This window comes from Pithys albifrons, chromosome 16, assembly GCF_047495875.1.
Source record: "Pithys albifrons albifrons isolate INPA30051 chromosome 16, PitAlb_v1, whole genome shotgun sequence".
NCBI classification, from domain to species: Eukaryota; Metazoa; Chordata; class Aves; order Passeriformes; family Thamnophilidae; genus Pithys; species Pithys albifrons.
In genome coordinates this window covers 14,245,747-14,266,293 of record NC_092473.1, presented here as the reverse complement: position 1 = coordinate 14,266,293, position 20,547 = coordinate 14,245,747, and the positions used below count along the sequence as shown (strand labels likewise).

The following is a 20,547-nucleotide window of genomic DNA, read 5'->3' as shown; positions in this document are numbered from 1 at the left end:
AAGGCTGAGACAAAACTTTGCCTTTCCTTCTTCCCCAGCCAAAAAAATTGGCTCTCAGACCCAAAGCCACAGCTCTCTCGAGCATTGTGGAGGGTGATGGGTGGCCTTTCTTGGGTGTTTGGGGAGATGTTTCCCTTCTCACAGATGAACATCCCCACCAGCTGTCCTGCAGCCAGACTCTTCCTCTCTCCACATTTTCCTTACATGGATCTGGAAGCCGTAGTTCCGCTGAACTGGGTACTCAGTGACATCATAGCACGTGGATAAATCAATTTCTCCATCCAGGTCAGCTGCCTGCAGAGGGAAGAGGTAAAATCAGCTGCAAAGCTCTGCAGGCCCAAAGCACAGTGGGCTCACAGGGAGGCACAGCAGGTCCCTGAGAAGCACAAAGGCCTGAAGAGTGATGTTCCAGGACCTTGGCATCTGGGAAGGCAACCTGCCTGGGGCTAGTTTGGGAGCACTGGGAGCTCCCCTGGGTGCAGTGATGGGTTGAACACCAACAGGAAGACACTCACCTCCTCTGCCACTGAATCCCGATAGTATCTCAGGCTCTGGTCAGTCAGCACAAACCAGTGTTTCTTCCACTAGGAAACAACCAAGATGGGGCAGTTACAATCCTGCTCCTTCCCCACCAGTGCAAACACAGTGGCTCATCACAGCTCAGGTGGCAGAGACGCTCCACAGAAGGCAGCTCGACATCTCTCCCCTCCCAGCTCCACAGCCAGAGAGAAGGGGAGAACCAAACAGGCAGCAAGGCAACGGATGGTGGTGGTTTGCACGACCAAGACCTCAAATCCTCTGGTGCTGCCACACTGCAGAGCACTGGACCCTCAGTAGCACCAGCCCTGCATGTGATGCTGACACATGGTGAGAGCCATGGGGGAGCTGGAGCCTTCCCATCAAGATGATGCTTTTAGTGACTGCACTGAAAGCCTTTTAACAACAACAAAAAGCAGTAAAACATTCATGTTTTATCTGCAGTACCTAGAAACTGAGTTGGAGTCTATTCCTGGCCCTTGCTCTATACAAATCTGCCTCCTGCACACTCACAGCCAGGCACAGGCTCACCCAAGGCAGCTTTCAGCCAATAAAGCACAATCCAGTGGCTGATTCTCCCTCAGCTGGCTATGGATGTGCCCTCAGCTCCAGTACCCACAGCAGAGCCCAGGCCACAGCACTCACAGCCATAGGCAAATCACCCTCATTTTCCCTCAGCAGCTGAGCAGGAGGGAAGGAAATCCAGGGAAGGAAAACCAGGGAAGGGGCAGTTTGCAAACAGCCAGGACCATCCATGCTGTCTTGGCATCAGTGCCCACCACTCAGGCTCTGATGGAGCAGCACATCCCACATCCCTTCAGGAGCAGGCAGTGGGAAAGCAGCACCATCTGCTTCCCTCAGTGTCAACTTGGAGGCATTTATTTAATTTTTTATTGGTCTTGCCGTTTCCCTGGTGCTCAGGAGACATTACCTGAGCCTCATCACTGACACCAAAGAGGTCACTGCGTTGCAAGGGAGATGAGACTGACAAACAGAGAACAGGAACATGAAACCAGTGTTGCTATCCAAGCTGCCCTGGCTCCCTAGAAACCCACAATATGATATCCTCCTGTGGAGCTTCGAACCCCCACCAAGGACAGAGGACCAGCAGTTCTCACTTCAAGGCTGATCCACCCAGCAGGGACATCAGGGCTCTGCCAGAGCAGCTCCATGTGCAGCTGGCACAGCCACGATGTTGGGAGTGAGTGGGGATAAAGGGCAGAGCTTCACCCTGACTCACCTGCCCATCCTCATACTGCTTTGTCAACCAGCCCTTCTTGAAGTTCAGCAGGTCAGGCTGGAAGAAAGGAGAGAGGGATCAGAGAGAGGAGAGGGAAGAAGTGTCTGTGCCCAGAAGGCAACAGCAGCAACTTGATAAAACACAGTGCAGCAATAAAAGAGACCAGCCACAGTTAAATTCATAGAATCATAGATTAGTTTGGGTTGGAAGGGACATTTAAAGGTTATCTAGTCCAAACTGGATCATTACACTGTGTGGTGACTAATATTTGCACCCAGGAGGAGCAGAGATCTGATGCATGGTATATTCAGGCTGTTCCCTCCCTACCATCTTCTCTTGCAATTTCCTACTGCCCTTCCAGCATTACAAAGGAAGGAGAAACAGGAATTAGCAAGACTTCAGGCAGTTTTGTCCCTCTATTACATATTATGAAAGAAAAACTATGTGCTATTGATGCAAGGCTGCAGGGTTCAAAACAGGCTGAGTTCCCATGGCTGGAAATACAGGGAATCTGAGCCCTGCACCACCCAGATGACACCTGCTCTTTCCTCCAAAGTTGGTGCATGTGGATGTTGAATTCCTGAGAAAAGCATCAAGACAGTGTGGGATAACTGCTGCCAACCCCTCCTCCCAGGCCTGCCCGTGCACAGGGAAGGATGTGGTGGAAATGCTTTCACTCCCTTGAGGCTGAGCTCCTCCAGCTGCTCCATGTGCTGCAGAGTGGAGGAGGAGAAAGGACAGCAGTGTGTGAAATCCAGCTGCAGTATCTGGAACAGGCTACAGCAAGGCGAGCAATGGAAACTGGGGTCTGGAAGGCCATTCAATCAAACCTGCACTGTGGGGCAGCCCATCCCACATTTGAGTGATTCTATAGTGGTGGGAACCCAGTTCGGCTCCACAAAAACACAGGCAAAGTAAAAGACTGAATTACACAATCATGCAATGGTTTGGGTTGGAAGGGACCTTAAAGATCATCGTTCCAACCCCCTGCCATGGGCAGGGACACCTTCCATTAGACCAAGTTGCTCCAAGCTCTGTCCAACCTGGTCTTGGACACTTCCAGGGATGGGGCAGCCACAGCTTCTCTGCCCAACCTGTGCCAGGGCCTGCCCACCCTCACAGAGAAGAATTTCCTCCTAATACTGAACCTAAACCTGCATGATTTTCTTCCCTTCACTTGATCATGTGCACTGCCACTTCATATGCACTTCTTGCACTTTTTTATTCCCATCAAGAATTTAAAACTCACTCTTGTGGCTGTACAAGTCAACATATGAGAAGCTCCAGGAACACCGAGCTACTGCATTTTTCTGAGAAGTCCTTGAGTAGAAACTATCTATCCACAAAACTTGTATTTACAGTAGCTCTGTAATCTATCTGTGAGATTAGCAAGAGTATTTATTTTGTCCCTGCAGAAGGGTGGTGAGGGAGAGGAGAGCATTTTGTGTTTGTTCTGTACTGTTTGCCTCCAGGTCTGCTGAGCATTTGAAATATGCAAAGGGAGGAAAGCTCAGGAGGGAAGGTTCAACCCTTCCTTGCAGCCTTCATCCCACTCACACCCATAAACATCAAGGAAGTGGCATTAGAAAACTGGGACATGTGTTGGCTCTCTGGAAACTCTCTGGGGAGCCTGGCTGAGTGGAAGGTGTCTCTGCCCTGGTAGGGGAGTTGGAATGAGATGATCTTGAAGGTCCCTTCCATCCCAAAACATTCTAGGATTCTGTGACTGTACGAAAATGCATCAATCATGACCCAGTGGCTGGTCCAAGTCCAGAAGTTGGACTGACTCTCTGATGAGCTGGAAATATCCTACTGCAGCCTCTGCTGGGGGACAGCACAGGGCAAAGAGGGGCTCTGGCCCAGCAAGGTGATCCCAGGACCTCCAGGGTGACCTACAGCATCAGTGTCTAACACATCAAGGAAAGTATCAAGGAAACTGGGTATTCCAGGGGAAAATAACAAGCAAAACGGGGTCTGCTTCCCAAGCTGCTGCTGTACTTTAAGGAAAAAGGCTCTTTGCAAAACTCTGCTTTAAATTCTGCAACAGGCAAAAAGTGTGGCTTTTCTCCAGCTGAGCCTCTGTGACTCTCAGGATCAGTCAAGTCTGATTCAGGTCACTGAAACTTGCTCCAAATCTGAGCATATCCCACATCCCACATGCTGACCATGAGGAAAGCAGCAGACAGCCCAGTTTCCACTGGACCCACTGCCCCAAGGCAGAGAACACGGCCCCACTGGCTCACCGTCATAGAGGACTCCGTGGACCTCCTGTCCAGTGACTTTGCCCGGCGATGTGGGGACAGAGGAGATGCAGACACATCCAGGATGGAGCCCACGGCTGCTCCTTCACAGGTGAAGTCCTGGGTGAACAGGATTAGCCCAGATCAGTGCAGGAACTAGGACAGAGTCCTGCTCTCTTGGCTCATGGCATAAAAATCTGCTTTATTTAAGGGGCATCTCAGGCACAGAACAAGTGTGATTTCCTTGGCAATACATTTTTTTTGTCCTCTCAGACATTAATTTGTTCCCAATATAACCAAGCATATCTGGGACTCTCAAAACTGCCTGTTTCTTTCGTTACTTCACCCCATCCTGTGTCCTGCCATGCCAGATCTGAAGTGTGCCCTTGTACTTCAGAAAAAGGAGAAAAAACAGCCTGATTTTCCACTCTACACCTTGGCCAAAAGAGCAGAGCAGAGAGTGCCAAACCTGCAGAGACTGAGCACACACAGCATGAGGCTCCTGCAGCAGCTGCCTGTGAATCCAGATCCACACCCAGGGACAAACCCTAGGGATAAACCCACTATCCTGTGCTGCAGGATCTCAGGTGCCACCCTCCAAACCCCACCAGATCTCAGCTGGGCAGCTCACCCTTTTCCGTGGGAAAACCCTCTTCTCGCTCCTGCCCTGCCGCGTCTCACTGGAAAGGGCAGCACCTCCCGACACGTTTGTCTCCATGTGCTCCGCGTTCTCAATATCTAATGCCTCAAACTTTTCAATTACTTGGGATCGCCTGGAAAACAGAAAGAAAGGGAAACCAGAGAGGGTTTAAACACAAGAGCAGCAACTGCACAGAGCTGTACAACCCCACAAATATAAGGATGTAGAATTGCTAGACCCAGTGTTCATGCACACCTGGCTTTTGGTTTGTCTCTCTGTGAGCTTCAGCGTGATCAAATCCAGGGTGAAACCCCTGACACACATCCTTTTACCCAGGGTCAAAGTGGGAAAAAACCTCACACTATATTCAGCTCCACATGTAGCATCTTAAATAACTAGAAAACTCTTGTGAAACCAACAGTAACATTTTACTTGTGGATTTTACAGCCCTTTGGGAAGCAGGGACTATGGAGCAGCTTGGGCTTAAGCTTTGGCTCTATCCTCTACCACTGCAGCTACTGACAGCCCCTCAGGCCACACAGCACGGACACGTCAGACCAAGCTGGGGTGCAGAAGTAAAGGGGGGGCTCCAGGTTCCCCACTGTGTTCACTGCAATAGGTACCCTCTAAAAACTCAGCCCCACACAGGGAACAGCCACAGGATTGGACGGAACAAGGAGTGTCCATAGGTGCCTACAGACCATGGGTTTGGCTTGCACGGTGCACCAGCTGAAGGGGAATGAGATGATGAGCACCCTGTGCCATGGCAGGGCACTCCCTGAAAAACCTGGGGCCCTTTCCTCCTCTGAATGGGGCTGCAAATCCAATATGGACATCAGGGAGCACAACTTGGGCTCTCAGACACTGCCTTGGTGGCCCATCACACCACAGCACTTGTGTCTCTGAGGATGGAGAACTATGAAGAAATATGGAGGGAGCAGGAGCCAACCCTGGACCAAAACCAAATGGAAGACTCTCAAGGATGAGCAAACAGGCCTTTGCAGGTGGAATTAAAAGTGCTAGTTCAGCATTAAAAGGTGCTACCTGACCCATGGGAGAGAAAGCCTTGGGATTTTCAAAGGACCTGCTGGTGTCCAGGTTTGCATTCCCAGGGGTTTGGGCAAGAATCGACCTCAGGTCTTTAATCACATCCTGGGAACATGAAGCAATAACCCACCACCAGCACACACCAGCTGTGCTCCAAGATGTGAGGTTTAAAGCTCTGTTTCAAAACTCCCCAAAAAGCTCAGTTCAGGTGGTTTCCTGACACAAAATCTGGACCCACATGTGCCACATCTAAACTTGGAGCTGCTTGCTCTGTGTGAACCTCTAATGTGCATGAAAATCACAATGGCAACTGCATGAGAGGAAACAGGTTATAAAAAAAAACATTTTTAACACTTCCCACAAAAAAGAACAGCAAGTTAAGGGCTCAAAAACCATGAGTTGTTCAGTTTTCAACCAGAATTTGCACCAAATTTCATAAATGAGAGGAACAGACTGAGCATATCACATCCCCCAGGGGTTTGGGGGCCCCCACTGCTGCTCAGAGCCAGGCTGCCAGGACACAACCAAAGAGAAAGGGACAAAATTGGTGGGGAAGACTTTACTTTGTAAATTCAAAGATCTTTGATGGGACATCTGTTCAGCCCCTGCTGTCCCCCAGTTTGCAAACTGGGACTGGGCAGATCCTGGGCTTGTGTAGAGCTCCCAGTTTCCCTGGGATGTTCTGCTTATGAGATAGTCAATGTAAGTCAGGCTGTGGAACATAAATCCATGTTCTCTGTTCACTGACAGACAGGGAATTGTTTTGGAGCCCCAGTTTTTTAACCCTTTTTACACTGGCCCAGCCTTCTCTGAGTCTCAGTTTAGAAGGGAATAAGAGATCCACGAATTCACATTGTCTGTGCCCTACTGAGTGAAGGCCTGAAGAAAAACATCAGGAGAAAAAAAAAAGAACAAAAACCCAACCAAAAAAACATAAAATCGAAAGCAGGTTGATTTCTCATGAAAGGGGCTGCACCACCAGGTTGTTCTACGGCTTGAGATTGAGATGAGATGGTAGCGAAGCAGGCGAAGTAAAGGTGGACACGTCACACAGCAACACAGCAGGAGAAGGTGGAGAGCAACAAGACCTGGAAGAAAACAAGGCTGGAAAATGAATGAACAGAAGAGGAAATTATATCTTTGCATCTACATACAAAACAAAATCAAAATCATTCCAGTTCATTTGTCATTGAAAAGGGGAGGAGGAAAATAAATCACTGCAACCAAATCACAGCCCCAAGGGTTAATATCATCCGGATTACAGGAAAGAATCTTTTTTTTCCCATTAGATCAACATTTCAGAGATGTTATTGCCAGAGATCCTGGGGGAACAGGGAGGGAAGGGCTCTCCATCCCTCCAAAACGTGTCAGAGAGAGCTGCTCCCTCTGCACGAAGCTCCGTGTGGACAAAACAAGGCTGGGACAGGTAGGAAAAGAAGCATTTTAAAAGCTGCAGTGCCATTTAGTGCTGTTCCAAAAGCTCATCCCAAGGAATTCCTGGGCCATGCAGGCTGTTAATCTTTTCCAGGCCACTAAACCCAGGCTGCAGATCTCGCTATTAGTGTGGGGGGTGTGCAGTGGGAAGGAAAGCTCTAAAAACCAGCACGAGCCATCATTCAAGTGATTTTCTTTGATTGCAAAAAAGGGCTTGTTTTTATTGGATTCATTCATTATTTAGCAGCAAGAAAGATAGTGAGTGTCAGGGAAAGGAAGAATAATTTCCCCAAGAGGTCCACAAGTATGAAGAGGATAGTTTTACAAGGAGAAAAATCCTATATTTGGGAGAGCAGACACTCATCTGTATGGGGAGAGGCAGAATTCAGAGCTGAGCTTTGCATCTCAAGAAGCTCCAGAAAAGTAATTTGAGAAAGAAAAATCTTTTAAGTGAATTCAGGCAGTTCTGCTCTTTATTGAGGCTGGAAATACACCTCAGCCCCCGAGCACACTCCTACAGCAGGCCCAGCAGACGCCACAGTGGACTCCTGCCAGTGTGAGAAGAACATGGGGTCAATGGGAAAGCTGTGGATTTAGAGGCTGCACCTCTGGAACTGCAAAAAAAAGCCAAGCTTGCCAACCAGAAATCCTGGTGCTCCCCAGGGAGCTGCAGAAGGTGGGGGTGAGTCAGCAGCTGCACATCCAGAGGAAGGAGCTCCAGGTCTCTGCATCCCAAGGACTCCCCACTCTATGGTGGTCTCCTTCTCAAAACTGCTGGCACCCTGCTGAGATGTGCCAGGATTTATCCCTGCAGCTGCTGAGCTCCGCTGGGACATGGGGACCGATTCCTGCAGCTCCTTTCAGTTGTGATTCTGTGTGCAAAACTTCAAGATTCATCCATGGGGTTTCCCTGCCCTATGGATTGCTCTGAGATGGGAGAGAGGAGATGGCTCCACCTCTCTGGCCAAACCCCTCTCTCCCAGCCCAGCGGGACATCCCAGTGGGTGCCTCAGCCCCGTCCTGCCACGTGCCAGCAGAGGGAACTCGCACTCTGCCGCTCTGCCACAATCCTGGAGATTATCTCCTGTTTTGTGATTCCTGGCTCTGAGTGGCTGCGAGCCCAGACGTCTGCATGGGGCGTGGAGACAGTGTCAGGTATAAATGGTCAACAGGGAAAATTCCTGGACTTGAGTCACGTAAGATCTCTTACAATAAGGAAGCAGGAGGAGAAGCCGAGACAAACAGCTTTATCTGGAGCTAAGCCCAAGGTGTGTCACTCAGGATGCAGCGCTGGGTACCTAAAATAATTATTTTCCATCTATAGCTCTGACACTTGCACTGATTTACACAAAAAAATGCGAGGAAGAGCTGAAAATATCAACAGAATCAGAGGTAATTTGTTGGGCTGCACTGAAAGGCAGATCTGAACAATGCCTTTGGGGTTAGCATGGGGCAAGTGAATTTGAACAAGTGTTCCCTGACATGTTAGTGGGTTACTGAGAAGGATTATTAGAAATGGTGTTAAACCAAGGGGAAAAAGCCAAACCCACAGCATGGAAGTGAGTTACTGTATCTGTTCAACCCCAAACAGCACAGTCTGAGCTCAGAGGAGAAAAATGAGAGGGATATGGGGACTAAGTAAACTCAAGTTCAAAAAGCAGACAAGCCAAGCTGGGGAATGTTAATTGTCTGGTGCGATGCTGGACCGTGTCTCTGTGCTCTGTTGAGTCCACCTGAGAGCTCCAACATGGGTGTCCCAGCTCTGGGACGCAGGACCTCTCCACCCGCACCACCTGCACGGGCCAATTCCCAGGTTACCAGAGGACAAAACAAATGTGCCCATCCCTGAACCATCCCTGTTCAGAGCACACTCCTCCAGCACAGCAGGTGCCAATCTCTGGCCAAACTCTCTGGCAGGTGAGGACCCCTCACCTTACTCTGCCATCACCCCCCTCCCAAATGCTGGACTGGGCTCAGCCCCATGGGTAGCAAGTCCTCAGTGCCTGGTGCAGTGCCTGCCCTTCTCCCTACACCTGTCCTGCTCTGATAAAGGCCCTGGGCTGATACAGGGCAATTCCTGACAATACAGATAAAGCCCCAGTTGGGCTGGGGCTGACATTAAAGGACAGTCTCTGGCAGCAACGTCCTCTTCAAGGCACTGCTATCTGTTGTAAATCCGCTCCACAGCTCTGTGCAGGATGATCTCAGTGCTGCATGATATCCCAGGGCTGGAGGAAGGGACTGCTGGCACTGGAGGAATGCCCTGGCCTGCCACACTGGAGACAGGCACTGGCCAGGGCCTCCTGTGCAAGCAAACCCAGCAGGGACACAATGTCCCCCACAGGCAGCACCAGCTCAGCCTGCAAACCTGCAGCCACCAGACTTTTTTCAGCTCTGGCCCCAGGCAGGATGGCCAAGGGACCAGTGTGACATCCTCCTACTCCATCCTGGGGAAAAGCCAATTCCCATGGCAGAGAAAGCCAAACCTGAGCTCTCCTCATTTATTCCCAGTCCAGCACTCGCTGTGCATGCTGTGGGCCAGACTTGGGATCCTCCTACCGACTGGCAGCACCAGCACAAAGCTGTGCTGTACATCCCAAACCTGCTCCCAGCTCTCGGAAGCCAGGCTGGAAAACAGTCCTTTAGGGGCTGGGAAGAAACAGAGGAGAAGCTCCTGCTGAAACTGTGCGAGAGAGAACATGCCCGGAGGAAAACCAGGGCACGAAAATCAGACTGGCAGGCGGCCCTCTCGCCCGGGGCCTGTCTCCCAGTGTGCTCCACTGCCCTCACTGCACAAATGTGTCTCTCCCAGGGCAAGTGGAGCCCGTCCTTGGCGTCTCCCGGAGAGCACCCGGCACGCTGGCGCACGCGGATGCCCTTCCCACTCTCCTCCACACTGAGCTGTTCTGCAGCCCTGCCTTGGCGCTGCACCCGCCTCTCCCTCCTCTCCCAGATTAATGCCGTGACATTTTGAAACCTCTCTCAGCTCATTAAGCAGTTGCGTAACACACCTGGCACTAACACCATTTAGTGAACTCACCTAATTAATGGTGCCGGCTCCCAGCGTGTGCCACGCCTGGAGCGGACCAGGAGGGTGGGCTGCATGGCAAATATGGTCACCCAGCACCACTGAACACCAGAGTAGGCTGAGATTGGATATTTTAGGAAGAAATTCTTCCCTATGAGGGTGGGCAGGCCCTGGCACAGGTTGGCCAAAGTTGTGGCTGCCCCATCCCCGCAAGTGTCCAAGGCCAGGCTGGATGGAGCTTGAAGGAACCTGGGCTGGTGGAAGGGGGGGTGAAACCAGATCAGTTTTAAGGTCCCTTCCAACCCAAACCATTCCATAATTCCGTGACTTGGTGATCGCCCACTTCAGCCAGCTCTCCCCAGAGCAGCCAGGCAAGCTGGCACTACTAAAGACATCCCTCCACCTGGTTGGTTTGGATGGGCATCCTTAAACACAGGAGCACTGGAACACAAAGGGACTTCACCTGGAAAATTCCACCTGCTTTATCCAGGCTGTGGTGGGGACACAACCTTGGTGCTGCTATAAGCATGCAGGGAGATGAGCCACTCATCCCTTACCTTCTCTCATTCCCAAAGAGCCGGGCCACTTCTTCTCTCCCAGGGCTACGAGCCCGGGTTCTCCGCTCCAGCCGCTTCCTCTCCACCTGGAAGGCCTCACGATTACTGATCCTAATGGCCTTGGGAACGTCGGCCAGGGTGGTGTACTGCCGGCTGGCTTTAAAAGAAAGGGGACGCCCCGAGTTTTCAGCTCCCCTTCCTACATCTCTGTTGCTTGAGTCCTTGTGCATGGGGCAACTGCTCTTCGAGTCCAAGGAGTTCAGAGAGAAGCTGTGAATCATTCGGTCGCCTGATCGGGTACCTGGGGAAGGAAAGGGCTGGGCATGCTCCTGTGAGGGTGATTTGGGATAACTGTACCTGTTGTTCGGGGTGCTGGGGCTGGGCGGGCTCGGTGGGGGTGGCAGTTGCTGCTCTTCCAGCTTCGAGTCTTGTTTGGTCTTCTCCAAGGAGAAGTACCCGCTCTCAACACGCGTCTTCCGCCCGCAGTCTATCCGGTCTCCGTTCATGGAGCTCTCGTCTAAGGGACAGAGGAGTCATCGTGCTTGGTTTCAAGTCTGAGATCTGATTTTAACAAAAAACACCCCAGCTCTACCCAGGACAAGGGCAGGAAGCAAGAGCACAGACAGTCTTGGCCCCAGCCTCATACTGTGTCATCTCTTGCACCCTTGGCTTTTCTCCCTCATGCCCATGGAGACAGTGGAATGGTTGCAGGGAACTGGGGATGCTGGTCCAACTCTTGAGTTGGGCTTGCACAGGTGAAACACCTTCAAAGCAAGACATGTGTGGCTGCAGTCACTTCTCTGCACCCACTTCCATCTCTGCCCTTCCCAGCCCAGCATTAGCCACAGTTCTGTGGGTGCAAGGCGATGGACACCTCCCTTCTGGCAAGCAGGAGCCGCTGGAAAGCATTCCCCATTCGAGTGGGCAGGTAAAGGAAGAGGCCACAGCACCAGGACCTGTCCATGGTCCGGCAGGAAGAGTCCCCAGCCCCCACTGTTCCAGGGAGAACAATGCCATGAGCCAGCACCTTCCAGGGAATCATCATGGAGACCAAACATAAACAGGGCTGGAAGAGGAAGCAGAGCTCAGCACTTGGTAGCCTGGATGGTCAGGCTGAGTGTGACATGGCTCTGCACCCTCTGGGTACCTGAGTGGGGATGTGGATGGGCTAGAAAACGCATTTTCCCTCTCATTTTGCCCCAGTGTGAGGGCAGGCAGCCCCATCTCCCTGCCAGGGCAGGGCTGGGCCCCACACTGTGATTATCCAGCACATAATGCCAATTTTTTCCTTCCTGAACTCCAGCTTGCAATGCCTCACTGTGGTCCCCACACAGCAAGGAGCAGGTCTGCCTCCCTCTCCTTGCTGGGATGCTCCAGGAACCACACTCAGGGAAAACTTTGCCCTCTATGCTGGTTTTCTGCCAGCTCAGCTGCCTAAACAAGGTCTCCCTAGTGTCACACCAGTGCTGGCACTTTTGCCCCTCACCTTCCTTGCTGTCCAGCACAGGATCCTTCAGGGCACTGGCAGCCCCGGCCTGGCCTTGCACAGGGCTCTGTGCTGGGCTGATGCCACTGCCCCCATCCACTTGGTCTTTGCCTCTCATTTCTTCCTGCCAGAGTGTGGACTTGGTGGCAGGGACCTTCTCTGCGCTGGGGATGTTGCTGCTGGTCACAGCCATCTTAGCAGGACCGGGCTCCTGGAAAGAACACAGGACACAGCAAGGTTAGAGAGCTCACCCCAGCTCCACACTCAGGGTCCCCAAGGGCTTGGCCCTGAGGTCCCACACGGTTTGGGTGCTGCCCGTGGCATGTCACAGCACAACAGGGAGGGAACAGGACTGCTCAGCCACATGTCACTGCCTTATGCTATTTTAAAACGATCTCCATCATCTCAAATGCTTCTCTTGCTAACAAGGACCTCCCAAGTCCATCAGATGACGGATGATGCCACTTTGGTGGCCATGGCCAGGCCAGCTCAGGTTCAGAGTGTGACCCAAAAGAGTCAGCAGCTTTCCCAACTCCTTCCTTGGCTTTGTTTGTTAGCAGATGTTTTGCTGTTGTCATATTAAGCTTCTGCATTCGGAAATTATTTTTCTTAAAGCCACCAATAAATCAATGACAATTAACTCCCCTCCAAAGACTTGGGATTGTGGGAAGTTTTCCAGCTGCTTGTTGTTTTTCCATCGAGCAGGGAGAACTCAGGAGTGCATGATCCAGCAGCCACAGGCTGGGGACAGGAGCTGCATCCCTCCATCCCCTCCTCCAACTCCTGCACCTCCAAACTGGCACTCGCAGGGCTGTGCCAGTGCCATGGGAGATCTCCCAGGGAGTGGGTCCTGGCTCTGTGCTCAGCCATGACAAGCAACAAATGACCTCAAATTTTAAAAAAATCCCCTTGGAAATTTCACACCAAAGGAATGCAGTGTTGGAGGTGAACGATCCAGAGTTCACAGGCATCCTGCTCAAGGGGACTCTGCTTGAGCAGGGGGTTGGGCCAATCAACCAGGTCTCCTCCACCCTCAACCACTCATTCATTGATCCAAGCTCAAAGCTAATCACCAGCTCAGGATATGTATTTTTATATATCCCTTACACACACCCCCATGTAATTATTTGCAGATATGTATTTAATTAGGCAGAGATGTGGGCCAAAAAGAAGTCTGGAAGGGAGCAGAGACATTAACTCTTTGCTGCTCAGGGGTATGAACAGCTCCAAAAAGCAGCATGCACCAAAATTGGCAGAACCGGCCTCCAGTTACATGAAGTGTGTCTGGGCATGTTCTGCTTCCCTGAGCCTGCCACACCCCTGTGCAAACAGAGGGCAGAGCCTCAAATCCCACAGTTCAGCCCCAAACCTTGCCTCGAGTTCCCACAGGCAGCAGACAGGCACAGGCAGTCCAGTCTCTCCTGCTAACTGCACCACGGGAAAAGGTGCAAGAGAAACCTGTCATTTTACCCCTAACACTGCAACCTGCTTGCAAAGCAAAGTGAAAACACATAATTCTCCTTGTCCAAAAAATTATATTCCCTGCATTGCTCCCATCCTGGTGATTTTGCAGAGGGATGATGGAAAATGATGGGGGGAGCTGAAAAAGGCACTGATGCCCCAGGAGTGTGTGGCTGCAACCAAGCTCTGCCCAACCACAGACAAGGAAAAACTATGTGAGATTGAGACATAGCAGGAATATCCACTGTTTAAATTCTTTTAAAATCACTAAGGTGTCCATCCCTCCCTGAGCAGCTCTAAGACATGATCTGCTGCCAGATTAGTGTGTGGCTGTCTTTAGAAAGAGATCAGCCTTTCTCCAGCAGCACATGGAGAGTGACCCATACAGCAGCCAACTTCAGGAGAAGCCATTTCTCAGAGCAGGATTTGGTGCTGATTTTCCCCTCAGCATCCTCTCTCCTTCCCCAGACCAGCCACCTGCATCAGTGGGATTTGGGAGACAGAGGAAAGATGCTGCTTCTGCTTTTGCTGTGGCTTGAGTGACTGACACAGCACAGCTTCTGTTTGGGCAGCAGGTCCCACATGGAGGTTGGCTTTGCAAAGTAAATTTGGGCCTTTGTCCAGCACCACAGGACTGGGAGTGACAGGATGGTGAGGGTGGACGGAGAGCAGCAAGCAGAATGTGGCTGGCAGTGGCCTGCCCCAAGCCAAGGGGGGCAATGTGCCATGAGGGTCCATGCTTGCCCCATCCCCAAGCACCTGGGGGAGCCCGTTTGCCCATGGGGAGCCAGCATCGTTCTGCAGCCACTTTCCTTATTTGGTGCTCAGGAGCTCAGATCCTGTATGGTTTCCAAGAAGCTGCCATGGCAACGAAATATAACCCAGAATGATGTTTTTCTGGCTCTGCGCCCCTCCTCCTCTCCGCCCCGTCCCCCTCCTGAACCCAGTCTGGGTTTAGTGTTGTGCCAGGATGGGGTGAGCATCCCTGCCCTGCTGTATCCACTCACTGGGGTGCCCCAAATACACCACCCCTCTCCCTGGGGACTGAGGATGGACAACTCGTAACATATCAACCCTTGGTCATGGAGAGAGGAGGCATCTTCCTGAAGCATTACCAGACTCAGCTCTCAAGGGGCTGGAGGGGCTGTAAGGATCCCTCGTGTAAGGATCAGGAGGTGACTCAGCTTGGTGTGCAAGAAGGATCATATTCCCTGTAATTGTTTCTCCTATTGCCCAGAACACCTTGATCCAGTGGCGTGGTGGAAACTTACTCAGACAAATGCCACACCAAGACCCACCCATGGCCCAGTTTGCACCAGGACTATCCTGGGAACTTCCATCAAAGAGGACCTGAAAACCAGGGCTCAGGGGAGCCCCAGTGATGTTTCGGGTCCTGGTGCCGCAGCCCGGCTCGGCCGGAGGAGCCCTCCCAGCCGGTCCCCCATGGTGGTGGGACGCGCGCCCAGAGGTCAGGCGGCCTCAGGGACACGGCTGTTCTCAGCCCCGGCGAGGGACAAGGGTGGCCTTGGGGTCACGTTCCCCATCTGTGGGATTCTCCCCCACTCTGGCCACGTGGGAGCCCAGCAGGAACGAGTGAGTCACGGCCAGCCCCACTTTTTACCATTTATAGTCAAAGTGAGCACGAAGCCACTGCTGGGTCCCTGGAGAGCCCAGCTCCGGCCCCGGAGCTCCCAGCCTGGCCCTGGCCTTTAGTATTTTCCTTTCATTCCCATTATCTCTGGGGTCATCTCAAAGGGGGTAACTGGAGCCCAATGGAATTTCATCCTGTTTCTGCTGAAATGGCCCGTGAACAGCACCTCTCCCTGGTCCCCCACGGGGACCACATGGTTTTGTGGCCACTCTTGGGACAGTGTGTGCAGGGCCGGTGCCACAAAACACCACCCAGGGCTGAAATGTGGCCCCAGAGCACTCAGGAAAGCAGCAGTGTGTCACCCTGGAAGTGATGAGCAGGAATTCACATGGATCTGCTGTCCTGGCTCACCCCAGCTCTCACTCTCTGCACAGGCAGCATCAGAAGGCTGGCAGAACGTTCATCTGGAGGGTTTGAAGGGATCTCCCCAAGAAAAACAGCAAGGCTGTGGCCCTGAGAAGGAGGCAAGGGTCTGGGTGGCAGTGTGTGTGCCCCTCTGGGGTTACCTGAGGAGTTGGGGGCTCTACCTTCCTCTTCTTCTTCTGATTCTGCTTGTTTGTCCTGGGATAGACGATCAGCATCTCCAGCCACCTGCAAGCAGAGAAAGCAGAAGGTGAGGTCTGTGCTGTGGGGAAACACGTAGGGATGGGAGTGATGTTGACCTGGTCAGGGTCAGTGTGGTCAACAGTACCAGAAATCAACCGAAACAGCTCTTGGGGACAAAAAACAGGCAGGAGAGGAGGGGAGGAGGGATGACCTTCAGGGGGCTTTGGCTCAAACCCCACTCACTGCAAGAGCGAGGCCACAGCCAAGGCTGACATGGGGCAGCGATTCAAGATCCTGAAAGACAGTGGAGAGGGACGGCAGGACCTTCCCCCTTTGGTGGTGCAAACACCCGCACACTGCACACAAAGTGCTTTTGTCCAAGGAAGAACAGCATGAACTTGGCATTGTGAAGCCCATCCCCTGCACAAGTCGCCTGGGGGGACCCTCCTGTGCCCTGCCACTGCAGACTGATGACCTGCCCAGCATCTTTGGCAACTCCACAGGGGTCTGGGGACTGCTGGGAAATGCTCCTGCTTCAGATGTCCGTGTGCTTCCCTCTCCTGTTCCCCCTGCTTCGCACACTGCTGCTGTAAAGCTTTTGGAGATGACCACATCAAGTGGGGTTTGGTTAAGCAATAAATGCCAGAAGAACGAAATGAACGTGTAACAAATTCTCCCCCAGCCAGGGAAATCTTCATGTCGTGCTGCAACTGCAAACGAAACCCGCCTGGCTCAGCCCCAGAGTGGGACTGCTCTGGGATGATTAATGCCTGCAGTCAGGAGCAAATGTGCTGCTTCAAAACCCATCGCTGGGCCAATGAGCAATAAATCAGCCCCACCTCGCCTCGCAATGCCTCTCCCTCCCGCAGCAGGCAGGACCAGCAACAAAGGCTGAGCTGTGAACTGGAGCGTGGGGAGAGGGAGGAGAGAGCAGGGCATGGGGGCTGGCCGTGATTTGGGGTGTAGTGACTGCTCCTGCCTTGGCTGGAGGAGAGGAGCTGGCTCCCCTGTGCTGGGATTCCACTGTGCCTCTGCATCCCAGTTCCACAGCTGCTGCAACTCCATTGCTGTGAACAGGGTCAGGGAGGACAGGTCTGCCAGCCCAAAGTGGCTCACAGGGAGGGAACCACTCATGCTCATGTGTCTCAGAAGAGCAGGGAGGTTTCAACACAAGATAACATGTATCTAATCAAAATCTCAAGCTCTGGGTAGAAAAATGTCTATTTCAGCACATATTTGCCAGAACAGAAGGAGCTGCAACCAAAGAAAATGCCTGGAAATAGAAATCCCAATGGAAAATGCCGACTTTGCTGCTGCCAGGGCTGGGGGAGGCAGGAGATGCCAAGCCTCAGGAAGAGTAGGAAAGAGCAAGTGCTTCATCCCCTCAACTTCCTGCTCGAGTTTCAAATGTCAACAAAGTCTGTGAGGGAGGCACTGAGCTCCAGGAGCCCCATGTAGGAAAGGCTCACAGGTGAGCAGCAGCACCGCTGCAGTCCCTCACTCTGTGCCAGCAGCTCAGCTCTCCCACAGCTCTGCACCCTCACAGCTCCAGCTTCAACCCCAGACAGCATGTGAGTGATGGAAAATGATGTTTCTAGGTCGCCATCCAACACCTGGACTTGGGAAATCTACCCTGATTTGCTCATTTTAGTGGCCTAATCTTCAGTGTTTCTGAGCCACTTCAGCTCAGTAGTAGTGCCCTGTGAGCAATGATTCTTTAATCATCCTTGCAGGTCAGATGGGACTGGGGGGTGGGCTGCATCCAGCCCAGAATTCCATGTCTGCCCAGGGATGCACGAGGCTAAAAACACCATGAGGTCACTCCAGCACCCACCAGGACCAGCCTGGGTATGCACTGCCACCCAGGCACTCAACCCTGAGCAAGGTCCAACTCACCCTCCTCTTCCTCCCAGCAAATGGAAGAGCTCAGCAGTGACTCAGCTCTGGACCTGAACTCACCCACTGATGATCTCCTTGTTCTCTGCCCGGATGAAGTGTTCCTTCTCCGGCGTCAGGATGCACAGGGAGAACTTCTGCCCTGTCCGGCTCTCCCCATCCACCACATCTGTGCACTGGTTCATGTTGATGGTGCCCTGCGGGAGGGTTGTTGGCTGCAAAGAGAAAAGAAATATTGTTTAAGGAGAGAAGAGCAGAAAAGTGCAGAGTGGAGCCCTAAAACTTCTCCTGGTGGACACTAGGATCCTACACACCAAGATGCTTTGCCCACAAGTACCCAGACCCATCCATATGCTGTGCCAGCACACAGCAAAGCCCTGTGCCACACATTTGGGCAGGTATGAGTCCTGCCAGCCCAGTCTGGTCCACTGCTGCCAGCAAGACACTTCTACACCAAATATTCAGGAAGGGTGGCTGTCCCACTGTAGCATGGGGACCCCAAGGAAAGGCACCAACTGTCCAGCTTTGGGTCTGTAGCTGTGAACCATCTTGGGTGGTGGGGTGGCACCTGGGCTGGCAAAGTAACAAGGTCCCACAGGATGGCTCAGGGACAGACAGACACACATGCCAGGTTTTTTCCATTAAAACTAAAAAACACCCATGGGTTTTGCCAAGGAACAACCACAGCATGGACAGCATCATATTTGTCTGGTGGGTTCTGTGAACACAGTACCAGCTCTAGGCCCCCTTGCTCCAAGCAGACCCAGTAAAGTGGGACAGGCAGTGGCCCTTGTGGCCTGAGAGGATGTGGAGGGACACCCAGAGGGGTGTCAGCACTGACAAGAGCTGACAGGTCCATCTGGAGCAGCACTGGCTCATCCGATTACGATGTGGCCACCCACTTCTGGTGCGTGGCACCCGCACCCTCCCTCCCTCTCTGAGCACTGAAGCCATGGCTCCCCCACCATTCCCAGCCTGCCTGTCCCCACCAGGCTTGGACACTGGGGTCCTCCAGCATTCCAGAGCAAACCTGCACCTGAGGCATAAATGACTGAGGGAGGGTCCCCTCCAAGCCGCCAATGACACAGGAGGACCCGAAACAGCCCATGGCCACCTTCTCACCCTGCCAAAGCTTCCTTGTGCCCTCCAGATGGCCAGGCCAACAAGGAGACGGATTTTTGGCAGATGCTGTTAAGGTTTTTACCATGGAAACCAGCTCCCCTGCCAGCAAAACCCCTCCAAGAGCAGCCTGCACCATGCAAAGAAGGGGTGACTGGGAAGAGCTCAATGCCCCCAGCCTACAATCCCAGGAAATTCAGATCGTCCCCCCCTAAACCCCCAGTGTACCCATCTGTGGGCAGAGGGGGAAAAAAACCTTTTCCCCAGGAAAAGGACCCTTCTTCCTGCAGCTGCATTCCTGGGTGGGAGCATCCTTTGACAGCTCAGGGCTGGCACGGAGTCATCATGGGTGCTGCAGCAAATGTGTACACAAACAGGACCAGTTGTACACCAGGGACACCAAACTCTTCTCTTTCTCTCTGTGGAAATCAGCATCCACAGACCCCATGGATGGAGTCCAGACCCCTAGCCCAGAGCATGCACAGCCGCCCACCCTGCACCGCCGCGGGTACTCGGATCCTAAGAGGATTTTTTGTCTTAGAAAACAAAAATAAAACCCTGCTTTCCGGGAGCTATAAAAACCCAACGGAAAAACTTTCTCCTGTTCCAAGAGGAGGCTTAGAATCGTTTTTGTCTTGCTGGCCTTTGGCACAGCCAAGGCCTCCAGGACTGTGAAGTCTGGGTCCAACCTCCTTCCCCACCCACAGCAGCTTTGCACCAGGGAATGCAATCAGGACAGGATGCAAAGGGGATGAGGAGGAGGGAGGGAGTCCTAGTCCCTTAGGAATGCCCTGGACCACTTAGTGCCTCTTGCCACAGGCATCCCTTTGGCTCCCTGTAAGGCCCCGCAGGGATTTGACAGGGAGCTGGCATAGAAGGAGACGAAGAGACAAAACCTGCCTGCTCTCCTCCCTCTTTAACCCCATGGCAGCGTTCAGGGCGGCTTCCCTTGGAGCTCACACCCCGCCCTGACCGAAGCGTGCCAGGAGTGGAGGAGCCGGTTTGGGGCCGCCCCACAGCCAGGCTGGACCTGCAAAGTAGTTTTGTCATTCACCCCTCCTTGTGAGGATGAATGTTGGCATCTTGCACAGCCTGACACATGGGTTCTTGTCCACCCCTGCACCTCTGAGCCAGGATGTCAAGAAAGGGCTGGAAGCAAAACTAGGGCTGACCCTCTGGCACCTGTGGCACCAGGGACGAACCCACCATCCCACAGCAGCCCCTATGGCACCCCTGCACCTCCCAGCAGCAGATGAAACCTGATGGACCAGCAACCTTGCTTGCTCGGGATGTAAATTTCTTTACACCATTTATTTCCTTCCTTGGAGGCAGCACAGGCACTTTGAAGTGAAATGCAAACGGTGCTGTGTGTGTGCACACACACAAACCCCACTGAGGAAAAGGAGGGGGCTCAGATCCTTTCTCCACCTCTGAGCATCTGATTCTGGACTAGGGGTTTCTCAAGGCTGGGGATCTCTGGAGAAAGATGAGCAGAGCTGCTCCCTGAGCTAGTCCAAGGCCAGGGAAGAGCTTCATGGCTCCAGCACTTGTAAGGGAATAAATACATACAGAAGCAGGGAGGTGTTATATGGCAGAGACGCCAAAACAACAACCAAAACAACAACAACAAGGTTCAACCAGCCCTTTGAAGAGCAGATACTTTGA

The 20,547-nt window shown here is 52.6% G+C and overlaps 1 protein-coding gene across 9 annotated transcripts in view; it reads right to left on the bottom strand.

Moving 5' to 3' along the window:
- Positions 1–20,547, bottom strand: part of MPRIP (myosin phosphatase Rho interacting protein) — a 77,393-nt gene that overhangs the window by 28,387 nt on the left and 28,459 nt on the right. For 4 of the 9 annotated variants that reach the window (XM_071570805.1, XM_071570811.1, XM_071570806.1 and 1 more), the window contains exons 4-13: positions 17,827–17,978; positions 15,828–15,912; positions 12,210–12,420; positions 11,081–11,240; positions 10,724–10,960; positions 4,649–4,790; positions 4,021–4,137; positions 1,778–1,834; positions 516–584; positions 205–294 (exon numbers count right to left, since the gene is read on the bottom strand). In XM_071570805.1, the coding sequence (XP_071426906.1) occupies positions 205–294; positions 516–584; positions 1,778–1,834; positions 4,021–4,137; positions 4,649–4,790; positions 10,724–10,960; positions 11,081–11,240; positions 12,210–12,420; positions 15,828–15,912; positions 17,827–17,978 (1,320 nt within the window). Of the gene's footprint in view, positions 1–204; positions 295–515; positions 585–1,777; positions 1,835–4,020; positions 4,138–4,648; positions 4,794–10,723; positions 11,241–12,209; positions 12,421–15,827; positions 15,913–17,826; positions 17,979–20,547 lie in introns of all 9 variants that reach the window. The other 5 variants (XM_071570808.1, XM_071570812.1, XM_071570813.1 and 2 more) reach the window with 3 other exon arrangements.